At 46.6% G+C, this 13,369-nt stretch overlaps 1 protein-coding gene across 1 annotated transcript in view; it reads right to left on the reverse strand.

Annotated features, from left to right (window-relative positions):
* Positions 1–1,666: 1,666 nt before the first annotated feature.
* Positions 1,667–13,369, reverse strand: part of RNF212 (ring finger protein 212) — a 63,035-nt gene continuing 51,332 nt past the window's right edge. The window contains exons 8-11 of the mRNA XM_089655520.1: positions 12,773–12,821; positions 10,846–10,906; positions 6,462–6,501; positions 1,667–2,012 (exon numbers count right to left, since the gene is read on the reverse strand). Of these exons, the coding sequence (XP_089511646.1) occupies positions 1,820–2,012; positions 6,462–6,501; positions 10,846–10,906; positions 12,773–12,821 (343 nt within the window). The 3' untranslated portion in view covers positions 1,667–1,819. The remainder of the gene's footprint in view (positions 2,013–6,461; positions 6,502–10,845; positions 10,907–12,772; positions 12,822–13,369) is intronic.

Genomic DNA, 13,369 nt, shown 5'->3' on the forward strand with positions numbered 1-13,369 from the left:
TACAGTACAATAAAACAAATGAGAATTAAGAGGGCCCTGCTCATAAGAGCTTACACTCTAATAGATACAGTTTCTGGGAAAATGTCGTCTGATCAGCATAAGTGCGATCGACATGGTCAACTGCCCGAAAGAGACAAAAGGACATTGCGCAGGATTGTGACCTGGAGTAAGAAAACAACTGCTGCAAAAGTGACTGCAGAGCTCAATCTCAGTCCCGTGAAGAGTGAGCCCCGTGAAGACTGAGATTGAGATCTGCAGGTACTTTTGCAACAGTTGTATTCTTATTCCGGGTCACAATCCTGCGCAATGTCCTTTTTGTTTCCTTCGGTCAGCTGACCATGTCGACCGCGCTTATGCTTATCAGATGATGTTTTCCGGGAAACTGTACATGCCGTCATAAACTTTGATACTGGACCTCGCGGCATGGCAAATAAATTGGCAACTTCAGTCACAGAGGCACCAGCTAAGCGGCACAAACAATTTTCCCTCTTTGAAGCTCCGTAAGCTCTGACCAGGGGCAGACTGACCATTTGGAAACTCGAGCACTGCCCGAGGGCCCGGGGTCAGGAGGGGGCCCCATGAGATGCCCCTGGTACCTTTTTTATAGGCTTTTTTGAGTTTGGGCAAGGACACAGGGGCCCCATGATCCCCTATTGCCCGGGGGCCCCATGAGTTATCAGTCCGCCCCTGGCTCTGACATAATCACTGCGTGCTCAGCTAGTAATACGGAGTCATGTCAGAGCTTACTGAGCTTCCAAGAGGGAAAATTGTTGGTGCCGCTTAGCTGGTGCCTCTGTGACCGACGTTGCCAATTTATTTGCCGTGTTGCGAGGTACGGTATCAAAGGTTATGACGGCTTATACAGATTCCTGGAAAACATAGTCTGATAAACATCAGGAAACAAAAGGACATTGCGCAGGATTGTGACCTGGAATAAGAAAAGAATTGCTGCAAAAGTGACTGCAGAGCTCAATCTCAGTCTCCACAGGTCTCGGTCTTCACGGGACTGAGATTGAGCTCTGCAGTCACTTTTGCAGCAGTTGTTTTCTTACTCCAGGTCACATTCCAGTGCAATGTCCTTTTGTCTCTTTTGGTCAGTTGACCATGTCGATCGCACTTATGCTGATCAGATGACGATTTCCCAGAAACGTCATCTATTAGAGTGTAAGCTCTTATGCGCAGGGCCCTCTTAATACTCTTTGTGTTTTTATTGTATTGTAACTGTACTGTCTCACTTTTATTCTGTAAAGCTCTGCGCAAACTGTTGGTGCTATATAAATCCCGTATAATAATATGCCATCGTACCCTTCGATACAGTGACACAGAAAATAAATTGGCAAGTTCAGTCACGACCGCGCTTATGTCTATCAGACGATGTTTTCCGGGAAACTGTATATGTCGTCATAACCTTTCATACTATACCTTGCCACACGGCAAATAAATTGGCAACTTCGGTCACAGAGACCGCAGCTAAGCGGCACCAATAGTTTGCCCTTTATGAAGCTCAGTAAGCCCTGACATGACCCTGTGAATGATGAAAGTGAGGCTTCCCACCTGTTAGCTAGGTGTCTCATCACACAGCGGAAGCAAAAGAATGTTACATCACTTTTCAATGCAAAACATGCCGTCCCTTAGACACCCACAAATCATGTAGCGTTTCCATTTTTTTTTTTTTGTCCAACCTCTGTATTACATATTTGTCCTTGGGTGTAGTTATCCTTTAAGTGTGTGACAATGTCATAGGACAAGAAGGAACATCAACAGAGAACTTTTCTGAACTTTCCGTGTAATCCATCCAATCTACGTAAGGAGAAGATTCTTAATGACGGCGCTGCAGAATGTTGGTAAGAGTAATTGGCTGTCGGACCTTTGAGGATTGGGAGGAGGATGGCTGGGAAAGTAGCTGAGATACTCTTGGGCTTGAGAAGTTCCAGGAACCTCTGAGGTCTGTCTGTGATGTCGACTGTGACAGCTGGTGATAAACGTTGGGCTGCAAGGAGCCACCAGTGGACCTGTATAGAGCAAAGTATGGATTCAACGTTCAAAGTAATTTTTTATATTGAGTATGGCGTTCAAATGGAACAGTTTACGTTATAATAAATATATCGCAAAAAAAAAAAATGTGTACCAACTATGGTGCCCATAGCAACATGAGTCTAAGATTATTAATACTGACAACAATAATTCCTGCTTAAAAACCACAAACCGCTGCATCTTAACCACTTGAACCAAGGAAGATTTTACCTCCTTCATGACCAGGCCATTTTTTGCAATTTAACACTGTGCTACTATATTATTATACCCAGATACCACCCTACCCGTGCCCTCCGCTCCTCACAGGACCTCCTGCTCTCTAGCTCCCTGGTCTCCTCCTCCCATGCCCGATTGCAGGACTTCTCCAGGACTTCCCCCATCCTCTGGAACTCCCTACCCCAATCCATCAGACTGTCATCTAACCTCCTCACCTTCAGGCGCACCCTGAAAACCCTCCTCTTCAGGGAAGCCTACCCCAACCTCACCTAACACCCGACCTCGCCTAACAACTAACCTCCTCCACTCCTCCCACCACTCCATCCCCCACAGCCATCTCCTCCTGTACCACCTTCCCCTCCCTCCTAGATTGTAAGCTCGAAAGAGCAGGGCCCTCGAACCCCTCGTGTATTGTATTGTTACTGTCTTGTCTCATGTTCTGTCCCCCTTGCTACTGTACAGTGCTGAGCAAACCCTTTGGCGCTATATAAATACTGTATAATAATAATAATTATTATTATACAGGATTTATATAGTGCCAACAGTTTGCTCAGCGCTTTACAATATAACGGGAGACAATACAGCAACAATACAGTTCAATACAAGAGGGATAGGAGGGCTGAGACACGCCGTCACAGCGGTCACATGATTGGGAAAGGTCCCTATTGAAAGAGGAGATCGGAACCTTTCCGTGAGTACCGGACATGTGTGCTGGGAGCATGCAGGGCGCTCGCTCTCAGCACGTTTTTTTTTTATTGCACGCAAATGCGTGACCGCTCGGCGTCTAGGTCCAGACGCCGGGAGGCAGCACATTTGCATGCGGCTGGTGCCAAGAGGTTAAAGGGGAGCTCCACCCAAAAGAGGAAGTTCTGTTTTAAGGACACGTCCCCCACATGGGCACATTGGGGGAGCAGGTAGTGGGTACCCGATTTTGACAAGCACCCTTTCCCACTTCCACAGTGGGAAAGCGGACGTTCTCCTCCCCTTCGAAGTCTTCTGGGACATGTGACAGGTCCAACCATTCACAATACACAGCGTTGCTCGCGCATGCGCAGTGGGCACCCGGTTGTGAAGCTGCAAGCTGTCACAGCCCGGTGCCCACACTGAAGAACTGAACAGAACACAGGATGGCCGGTGAACCCAGCTGCAGTGAGGATACCGCTGGATCCTAGGACAGGTGAGCGGTGAAAAAAAAGGCAGCAGCTACAAAAACTGTAGCTGCAGACTTGGAAAAAAAAAAAAACAGCCAGAGACTGGAGCTCCACTTCAATGTGTGTAATTAATAGGTGCTGCTTTTTACTAAATGTCTGTCTGTTCCTTCTCCCTGCTTTGTAGGGAAAAGAAACTGATCAGATCCCTCTGTACAGAACCCTATGTGTTTGTCAGCACAGAGCTCTGGGCTGTGATTGGGCACAGCTGATCAGCAGGTCTTAACCATGAATGGTTGGCTGAAACCTGCTGACAATATTCCGCTGTGTCGACAGTGAGCGTCAGCGAAGGGGGTGGGGGCACGCACTCTGAACCTGGAAGAAGGTGCCAACGTGCAGACGTGACTACACGACTCCCACCGTGACACTAAATCCCTATTCTCCAGAAATAATCCATATACATCCACCACTTAATAGCCCTGTAATCTGTTTTCCTGAAAAATCTTTATTACTTTATACACACTGTATATCTTGAGTTAGTGTTACTAAACCCACAACAGTAAAAATCCATCTATATATGCAGTAAAGCGTGCTTGTTATACTCACTGTGGAACCTAAGGGGTTAACCCTCTGCATCATGTTAAAAGGCAGTTTGATGCTGACTTCTCTGCTCCTCCTCTTGTTCAAATGTCCACCAGATAAGACAGACTGAACCCATAGCCTCATGCACACGCTCAGTTTAGTGTGTATTGCGAGAAAGGTTTTTTTTTTTCTTGGGAGAGTGCATGTAATCAGCACAGGGTCAATGAGCACGGTCCAGACAGAGGGTCAGAGGTTATGCAGCCTCATAGGACAGTCAGAGGAGAATGAAACCTCCTCCTGCAAGCTTTACCAGTGCTCGGCTGAAGTCAGAAGATTGCTCTAAGTGCTGATGAGAAAAGGTATTTAGCCGTTTATATTTATTAAAATAATTGTATTCCATGTTGTGTGTACTGTGGGGGACCAGATATAGTGAAGGCCGGGTCCGTGGAGACCGGATATAGTGAATGCAGGGTCCGGGGAGACCGGATATAGTGAATGCAGGGTCCTGGGAGAGCGGATATAGTGAATGCGGGGTCTGGGGAGACCGGATATAGTGAATGCGGGGTCCGGGGAGAGCGGATATAGTGAATGCGGGGTCTGGGGAGAGCGGATAAAGTGAATGCGGGGTTCGGGGAGAGCGGATATAGTGAATGCGGGGTCCGGGGAGAGCGGATATAGTGAATGCGGGGTCCGGGGAGAGCGGATAAAGTGAATGCGGGGTTCGGGGAGAGCGGATATAGTGAATGCGGGGTCCGGGGAGAGCGGATATAGTGAATGCGGGGTCCGGGGAGAGCGGATATAGTGAATGCGGGGTCCGGGGAGAGCGGATAAAGTGAATGCGGGGTTCGGGGAGAGCGGATATAGTGAATGCGGGGTCCGGGGAGAGCGGATAAAGTGAATGCGGGGTTCGGGGAGAGCGGATATAGTGAATGCGGGGTCCGGGGAGACCGGATATAGTGAATGCGGGGAGAGCGGATAAAGTGAATGCAGGGTCCGGGGAGAGAGGATATAGTGAATGCAGGGTCCGGGGAGACCGGATATAGTGAATGCGGGGTCCGGGGACACCGGATATAGTGAATGCGGGGTCCGGGGAGAGCGGATATAGTGAATGCGGGGTCCGGGGAGAGCGGATAAAGTGAATGCGGGGTTCGGGGAGAGCGGATATAGTGAATGCGGGGTCCGGGGAGACCGGATATAGTGAATGCGGGGTGCGGGGAGAGCGGATAAAGTGAATGCGGGGTCCGGGGAGAGAGGATATAGTGAATGCAGGGTCCGGGGAGACCGGATATAGTGAATGCAGGGTCTGGGGAGACCGGATATAGTGAATGCAGGGTCCTGGGAGAGCGGATATAGTGAATGCAGGGTCCGGGGAGACCGGATATAGTGAATGCAGGGTCCGGGGAGACCGGATATAGTGAATGCAGGGTCCGGGGAGACCAGATATAGTGAATGCGGGGTCCGGGGAGAGAGGATATAGTGAATGCGGGGTCCGGGGAGACCGGATATAGTGAATGCAGGGTCCTGGGAGAGCGGATATAGTGAATGCAGGGTCCGGGGAGAGCGGATATAGTGAATGCAGGGTCCGGGGAGACCGGATATAGTGAATGCAGGGTCCTGGGAGACCGGATATAGTGAATGCAGGGTCCTGGGAGACCGGATATAGTGAATGCAGGGTCCGGGGAGAGCGGATATAGTGAATGCAGGGTCCGGGGAGACCGGATATAGTGAATGCAGGGTCCCGGGTTTAGGAACACTTTAACTCAAGCTATGCCATCGCATTTTATAAAGGGGCTGAATTCTTGGAGTTTAGTTGTAAGATCACTACATCTATTAAACCAGGGGTGTCCAAACTTTTTTCAAAGAGGGCCAGATTGGATGAAGTGAACATGGTGGAGGGCCGAACATTTTTCCAAACATTCTTTGAGCCATTACAATTAAATGCAAATAAATTATTTTATGCCAAGTTAATTGCAAACGACATACTTTTCATTTCATAACATTAAGATCAACTGACAGCTGAGTTTTCACAATGTATTGAAAATAAATTTAAAAAAAACTTACCTGCACTAATGTGAAGGGTGAAAAAGGTAGCTGGAGCTGAAGTCTCTGCTCGGCAGCCGGGAGGGGAAGAGAAACACACTTCACGCTGGAAGCCCGGCCCTGACGTCACCACCCTCTGTCGCTCCCAGCGCGGCGCAGTCACGCATGCGCACTGCTCTCAAGCAGAAGACTGTCTGCCACAGAAGGGAGGGCCGTGCGACAGCCGCATTTACACAGACCAGGGAGAACGCGCCGCAGTCAGGCATGCGCACTGCCCGCTGCTCTCAAGCAGAAGACTGTCTGCCATAGAAGGGAGGGCCGTGGGAGGGCCACATTACACAGAGCAGGGAGGGCTGTTGGAGGGCCGTATTAAAATGGCCCGCGGGCCGGACTTTGGACATGCCTGTATTAAACCAACATACAAATTTTCAAATGGTTTACCTTAATGAGCCGGTAGTATTACTTTTGTGAGGATTGTGACCTGTAAAATGAAAGACTGCTTACTACAAATACAGAAGTAAACGTTCGAAAATATCCTTTGTAACGTTAGATTGACATTTGTGTGTTGCGGGAACAAGCAGAAAATCGTGCATGTTTCCAGAATTCACAAAAAAATGCATCCTTTTTGCAAGTACACAATGGCGCAATTTATTCTTAATAGCACCCATAAGCATGCGTGAAAACTCATGGTAACAAGGTATCGTGTGTTTTGGTGCAGCATCATTTTTTAAAAAAGAGTAGAGTAAGTAGGTGCAGTTAGCTAGTCTGCCTCTAGGTGGCTCTGTTCCAGAATAGTGTCTAGTTACAGAAAGCAGTGTCATCAGGTGTTAGGCCCCTTTTGAGTTGGAGCCCTCCTGCTGTGATGTCATGGGTGAATCAGTGCCTAGATAAAAGCCAGATTGGGAGGAGCCCTAGTGAAGGTGTGAGCCAAACACCCCACATGTAGCCAGCCCAGTCCTGGTCTGGGTTTGTGGCTGGGGAGAGGTAAACCTGCACCCAGGAGAGGCAGCTGTGGACTTCCTGACCCTTACAGAGGTGGTGGCAGGGACAGGTTGAGAGAGGCCTTAGAGGCCAGGTCAGGAGTTCTCTGGAGTGAAGCTATTTCCCTGAAGGAACCCAGGAGAGATGTACCCATGGAGGAGATGACTGCAGAGATTCTATCCCAGTGAGTACTAATGATGGAGGAAGTACTGTTAAGGAAGACAGCTTACTGAAAAAGCCGCAAGATGCTTTCACATTTGACTACTGTGGACCGTCCACTACATGTGATGGACAATGTACTGTCAAGTGATGCTGGATAGTATGTCCGTGTGATGTGACTGTGCCATTTACAACCAGTAAAATGCAGCAACTCTATGTGTGGACATTCCTCCCTTTGGGGATATAAAGGGCAATGGCTTGGAATGTTGGGAGGAAGCCTCTAGCATGGAGTGGGCACAAGATGGTAGAGGGTACAGCCTCAGCAGGAAATTCACTGTTCTAGCAAGGAGGGGGGGGGGTGGAGTGGGGCAGGGACTTGTGTTTTTGGCGCCAACACCTAGTCAATCACAAGCCCCTCCTACAGTCGTGCATTTCTGTTGTGCGATTTTTGTGAGTAGTGAAGCCCATTGAAATGAATGGGCTGCCCTAAACACAACAAGCAGAATCACACGTGCACTGTTGCACCTGCATAGGTGTGAGCGGAACTAACATGTAATAGTTAGGGCAGGTAAAACTATGCCTGAATCAATGTATCCACTTGCCCTCCAGAAGATTTTACCCCCTTCATGACCAGGCTACTTTTTGCTATTTAGCACTGCACTAATTTAACTGACAATTGTGCAGTCATGCAACGCTGTACCCAAATTAAATTTATATAATTTTTTCACACAAAGCAGTCTTTCGGTGGTTTTTGATCACCACTCTGTGTTTTTATTTTATTATATAAGCTAAAAAACACCAAAATTTAAAAAAAAAACTTTTTTACTTTCTGCTATAAAATATATCCAATAACAAATGTAAAAATTCAAATTTCTTCATAAATTTAGGCAAGATGTATATTGATTGTTTTGCACAAAATTTATAGTGTCTGCAAATTATGGTGTATATACACTGGAATTTTTATTTATTTTTTCATAGCAGTAATGGCGGCGATCAGCGACTTATAACAGGATTGTGATGGGCAATCTGACACTGAGTGGGAGCTGACTAACTGCCACTGACACTAAAACAGTGACTAGTGCTAATAATATACACTCACTGGCCACTTTATTAGTGCCAAGAAAATCCCCCCACCACGACACCACCACCACCAGCCTGAACCATTGATACAAGGCAGGATGGATCCACCACACCATGACACCACCACCACCAGCCTGAACCACTGATACAAGGCTGGATGGATCCACCACACCATGACACCACCACCAGCCTGAACCATTGATACAAGGCAGGATGGATCCACCACACCATGACAGCACCACCACCAGCCTGAACCATTGATACAAGGCAGGATGGATCCACCACACCATGACACCACCAGCCTGAACCATTGATACAAGGCAGGATGGATCCACCACACCATGACACCACCAGCCTGAACCATTGATACAAGGCAGGATGGATCCACCACACCATGACACCACCACCACCAGCCTGAACCATTGATACAAAGCAGGATGGATCCACCACACCATTACACCACCACCAGCCTGAACCACTGATACAAGGCAGGATGGATCCACCACACCATTACACCACCACCAGCCTGAACCATTGATACAAGGCAGGATGGATCCACCACACCATTACACCAGCACCAGCCTGAACCACTGATACAAGGCAGGATGGATCCACCACACCATGACACCACCACCACCAGCCTGGACCATTGATACAAGGCAGGATGGATCCACCACACCATGACACCACCAGCCTGAACCATTGATACAAGGCAGGATAGATCCATGCTTTCATGTTGTTTACCCCAAATTCTGACCCTACCATCTGAATGTTGCAGAAACCAGTCTGCCCATTGTCCTCTGGCATCAACATGGCTTTTTCATCCACACAACTGCTTCCCACCAGGGGCGGACTGACAACTCATGGGGCCCTCGGGCAATAGGGGATCATGGGGCCCCTGTGTCCTTGCCCAAACTCAAAAGAGCCTATGAAAAAGGTACCATGGGCACCTCATGGGGCCCCCTACTGACCCTGACCCTCGGGCAGTGCCTGAGTTTCAAAATGGTCAGTCCACCCCTGCTTCCCACTGGATATTTTCTCTTTTTTTTCGGACCATTCTCTATAAATCCTAGAGATGGTTGTGTGTGAAAATCCCAGTAAATGAGCAGTTTTTGAAATTCTCAGACTAGCCCTTCTGGCACCAACAGCCATGCCACGGTCAAAATCACTTAAATCCCCTTTCTTCCCCATTCTGTGGCTCGGTTTGAACTACAGCAAGTTGTCTTCACCACATCTAGATGCCTAAATGCATTGAATTGCTGCCATGTGATTGATTAGCTGATTGGTTACCAAGCAATTGAACAGGTGTACCTAATAAAGTGGCTGGTGAGTGTATACTGACACTGTACTAATGACACTGGCTGAGAAGGGGTTAACTGTGCACCTAACAATGCTTGGTGTATCTACTGTGTTGTGACTTTACTGAGCCCGGGTTCACATATATGCGGTGCGGTACATCGCATGTGATTTGCACAGGAACCGCACCGCATTCCTGTGCAAATCACATGTGATTTGTGTGCGGTCCGATTGGAGCTGTACATTTTGTATGACTCTATTCGCACCGCACCCACACCAAAAACATGCAGGACCCTTTTTTGGGTCCGCACTAGAATCGGATCGCATGGGTATTCACACCTATGGAATCCGATTCTGCGCATCGCAACGTGTTTTGTGGACCGATTTCGGGGTGTTAACATACCCACAGCGGTTCGCGTGAACGGGGTGCGACTCTGATGCGGTGCAGAATTCGCACTGAAAACGCTGCAAATTCCGCATCGCATCAGTGTGAACCAGAGCTAAAGGATGTGCAGAGTTTTTTTTCCCTGCTTTTTAGGGAAACAAAAAAACAGCTCATGCACACTGTCAGGACAGAGCTCTGTGTTGTTTGCATTCACAGAACTCTATCCTGTCATCCTCTTCACCGATCAGCAAGTGAGGCTGGGATCCACTGATCGGCTTGTGTTGTGACTAATCACATGTGCGTGTGTGTTCCCCCTATCCAGGGGCAGACTGCCCATTTAGAAACTCGAGCACTGCCCGAGGGCCCGGGGTCAGTAGGGGCCCCATGAGATGCCCTTGGTACCTTTTTCATAGGCTTTTTTGAGTTTGAGCAAGGACACAGGGGCCCCATGAGTTGTCAGTCCGGCCCTGCCCCTACCTGGAGGAGCTGGAGCACGTATTATATACATGATCCAGAGCAGAGATGCTGCTTTGCCACTCATACGTGAAGCGGTCAGCAAGAGGGTATACATTGCATGTAAACAGTCTGAATCAGGGGTGGCAATTCACACATTTAATTGCTGATCTGCATTACATGGGATCTAAAAAAAAAAAAAAAGTATAAACTTTTTCTGCCCAAAAATGTTGGCCTGCTATGCCACTGTTATAGCGGCTATAGCTATCTTCATACAACATATGCAGTAATTGAAGTGACCGAGGAAAGCAACTTAAATATAAGCAGGACAGAACAGAAGTTCATTTTATCAGATTTCAATATAAATCTCTCAGCAAAAAAAGTGTCAAAATGTAATAGAGAAATGTAAACATGTTTTGATTTGTCTATTTGACATGATCATATTCCACCATAGTAACTCTATGAACTCACCTAGGCATCTCTCATGGGGTGAGCAGATCCGTGACAGTCTTGTTGGTGCAGCAATAGTAAACTAGGAAAACATAATATTATAAAACAATAAAAGTACACTGTGTACATCAAAGCAATACTAAACCCAAAACCTAACATATGGCAGCTTATGAATACCTAGATGTGGTGGCTGCATTCGTTTTCTGTTTTCTAGGTTTTTTCCCTCTGTTTTCCCCTGGTGATCTGGCCAGTAACACACCTGTATTAGAGCGCCCCCCCCCCCAACGCACAAAACACACACACACAGACTCTCTCTCTCTCCACGGGGGGGGGGGGGGGCAGTAGACAGCAGCATTCTCAGCCTATGGCAGCAATGGGCAAACTACGGCCCGCGGGCCGTATACGGCCCGGCGGACCTTTTAATCCGGCCCGCGGAGCGTGATAAAAAAAAAAAACAGCCAGGGCAGGCAAACATTGGCTGTCAGGATGTGTGTAGACGGGGCAGCGTGACGAACGTGAGAGGAGCTAGGCTCCTCTCACAGTCCGCCCTGAAGACCGGAACGGCGCGGGAACACGGCGAGAGGAACGCGCGGAGCAAAGGTAAGTGAATTGACACAGGGGGAACTTGGCTTACTACTTGGGGGGGAATAGTACTATGGGGGATGAAATACTATATGAGGGATGAATTACTATATGGGGGATGAAATACTATATGGGGGATGAAATACTATATGAGGGATGAATTAATATGGGGGATGAATTACTATATGGGGGATGAAATACTATATGGGGGATGAATTAATATGGGGAATGAATTACTATAGGGGGGATGAATTACTATGCTTTCTATGGGGGAATATTACTATACTTACTATGGAAGGCATGGTAGTGGCTGGGCCGGCCAGCAGCTAGTGGGGGGCATAAAAGTTTTGTATAATAACTCTTTTTATGCTTTTCTACCTTAAATTAATCTAAACATTTAATGTTACAAATTTTAATTTAATTTATATTAATTCACACATACACATCATTCATCTACTCTTGGTCCGGCCCCCGGGTCCAATATATGAACCCATTGCGGCCCTCAAGTCAAAAAGTTTGCCCACCCCTGGCCTATGGGAAGGGGAGTGTTAGATGTACTAGAATATTTAAATACACTAACAATTTGCCAAACTCCAGGTCACACTTTATATAGAGCTTCAAACATGTGTGGGACAAGCATGGATCTATACTCAGACAAAAAAAGTTCCAAAAAAAAAATTTAAACCCCCACCCAAAAAAAAAAAAAAACAGCCAGACTGGATGGACCACTCTAGTCTTTTTCTGCCATAACTTTTCTATGTTTCTATAAACAGCTACAGCAAACAGTTTTATTATTTTTGGGGTAAAGGTTTTACATAAAAGTTGACCATGATGAACACCCTTGCCAGTGGTGAATGGTTTGTCTCATCACTCTAATTGCTACATTTGCAGGAGAGTTTGTTTTGTTGAAAAACAGACTTACTGGCCAGATCACTAGTTGAAAATAAGGCAAACAAAGCCTAAAAAAAAGAAAACTTATGCAGCCATCACATCTAAGGATTGCTACACTGCAGTATAATAAATACTGTATGTGCTGTTGGGTTTAAAGCCGCCCCCGCATCACATTTTTTGCACGTTTGTGGAGAGACACAATGTGGGCGCCCTTCACTCCAAATAGGCGCCAAAGTAACTCCTGTACCTTTTTTTTTTTTTTCTGGAGCCAACTTTGGTGCGTTTTTGGGCAATGTAATTTTGGCCATTTTTTGCACCACAAAACACCAGCTTTCATAGTGTGTTTGGGGAGCCATTAGAACGAATGGCACCCAAACGTACATTGCGCATTTTGTCCCGATTTTAGCATGATTCTGATGCCCTGCTGAAGGGTGAATGGGGCCTAAATCATAAGTCAAATGTTAGCCATACTTACATTCGTTTTCTTTTGTGGTGCGCTTGTAGCAAAATTCACTGACTCAGCACTATGCAAAAACAAAACAGGAATATAAATATATATGATACTAGTTTAGAACGAAGTAAAAGTCATCCATCTACCTTTTAGTAATGTAAACACTCAACATGGAAACAATGAAAAGGATGAATCCGAATCCGCCTGCGCTGCCACAAACCCTAGAAACACAACCCCCCCCCCCCCGAGTGGCCACAGACAATTACCTATATTCCCAATAGTGAAAACAAATGAAGACTGAATGATGCTGCGCTACTCAATAAAAATATTATAACTAAACCTCCACAATGTGAAATAAAAATCATATAACAAATAATAATACTATAGTAATAAAATACATGAACCAATAAATCGTGAACAAAAATATGGGCAAGAAAAACACTCAATGCAAGTAAATAAAGCCACACAGTGTAAATAAAAGTGACAATATAGAATAAATAAATCCGTGACCAAATGGAGTGATCAATGGTACATAAGATGATATAAATAAAGAAATGTAAAGTGCCACAATAAAGTGTAAGTCCCAATGAATCTGTGTATCTTCAACAAAGGTCGTGAAAC

Source organism: Staurois parvus, unplaced genomic scaffold, assembly GCF_062004578.1.
Source record: "Staurois parvus isolate SC_StPar_1 unplaced genomic scaffold, SC_StPar_1.0 ptg000845l, whole genome shotgun sequence".
Taxonomy (NCBI): Eukaryota; Metazoa; Chordata; class Amphibia; order Anura; family Ranidae; genus Staurois; species Staurois parvus.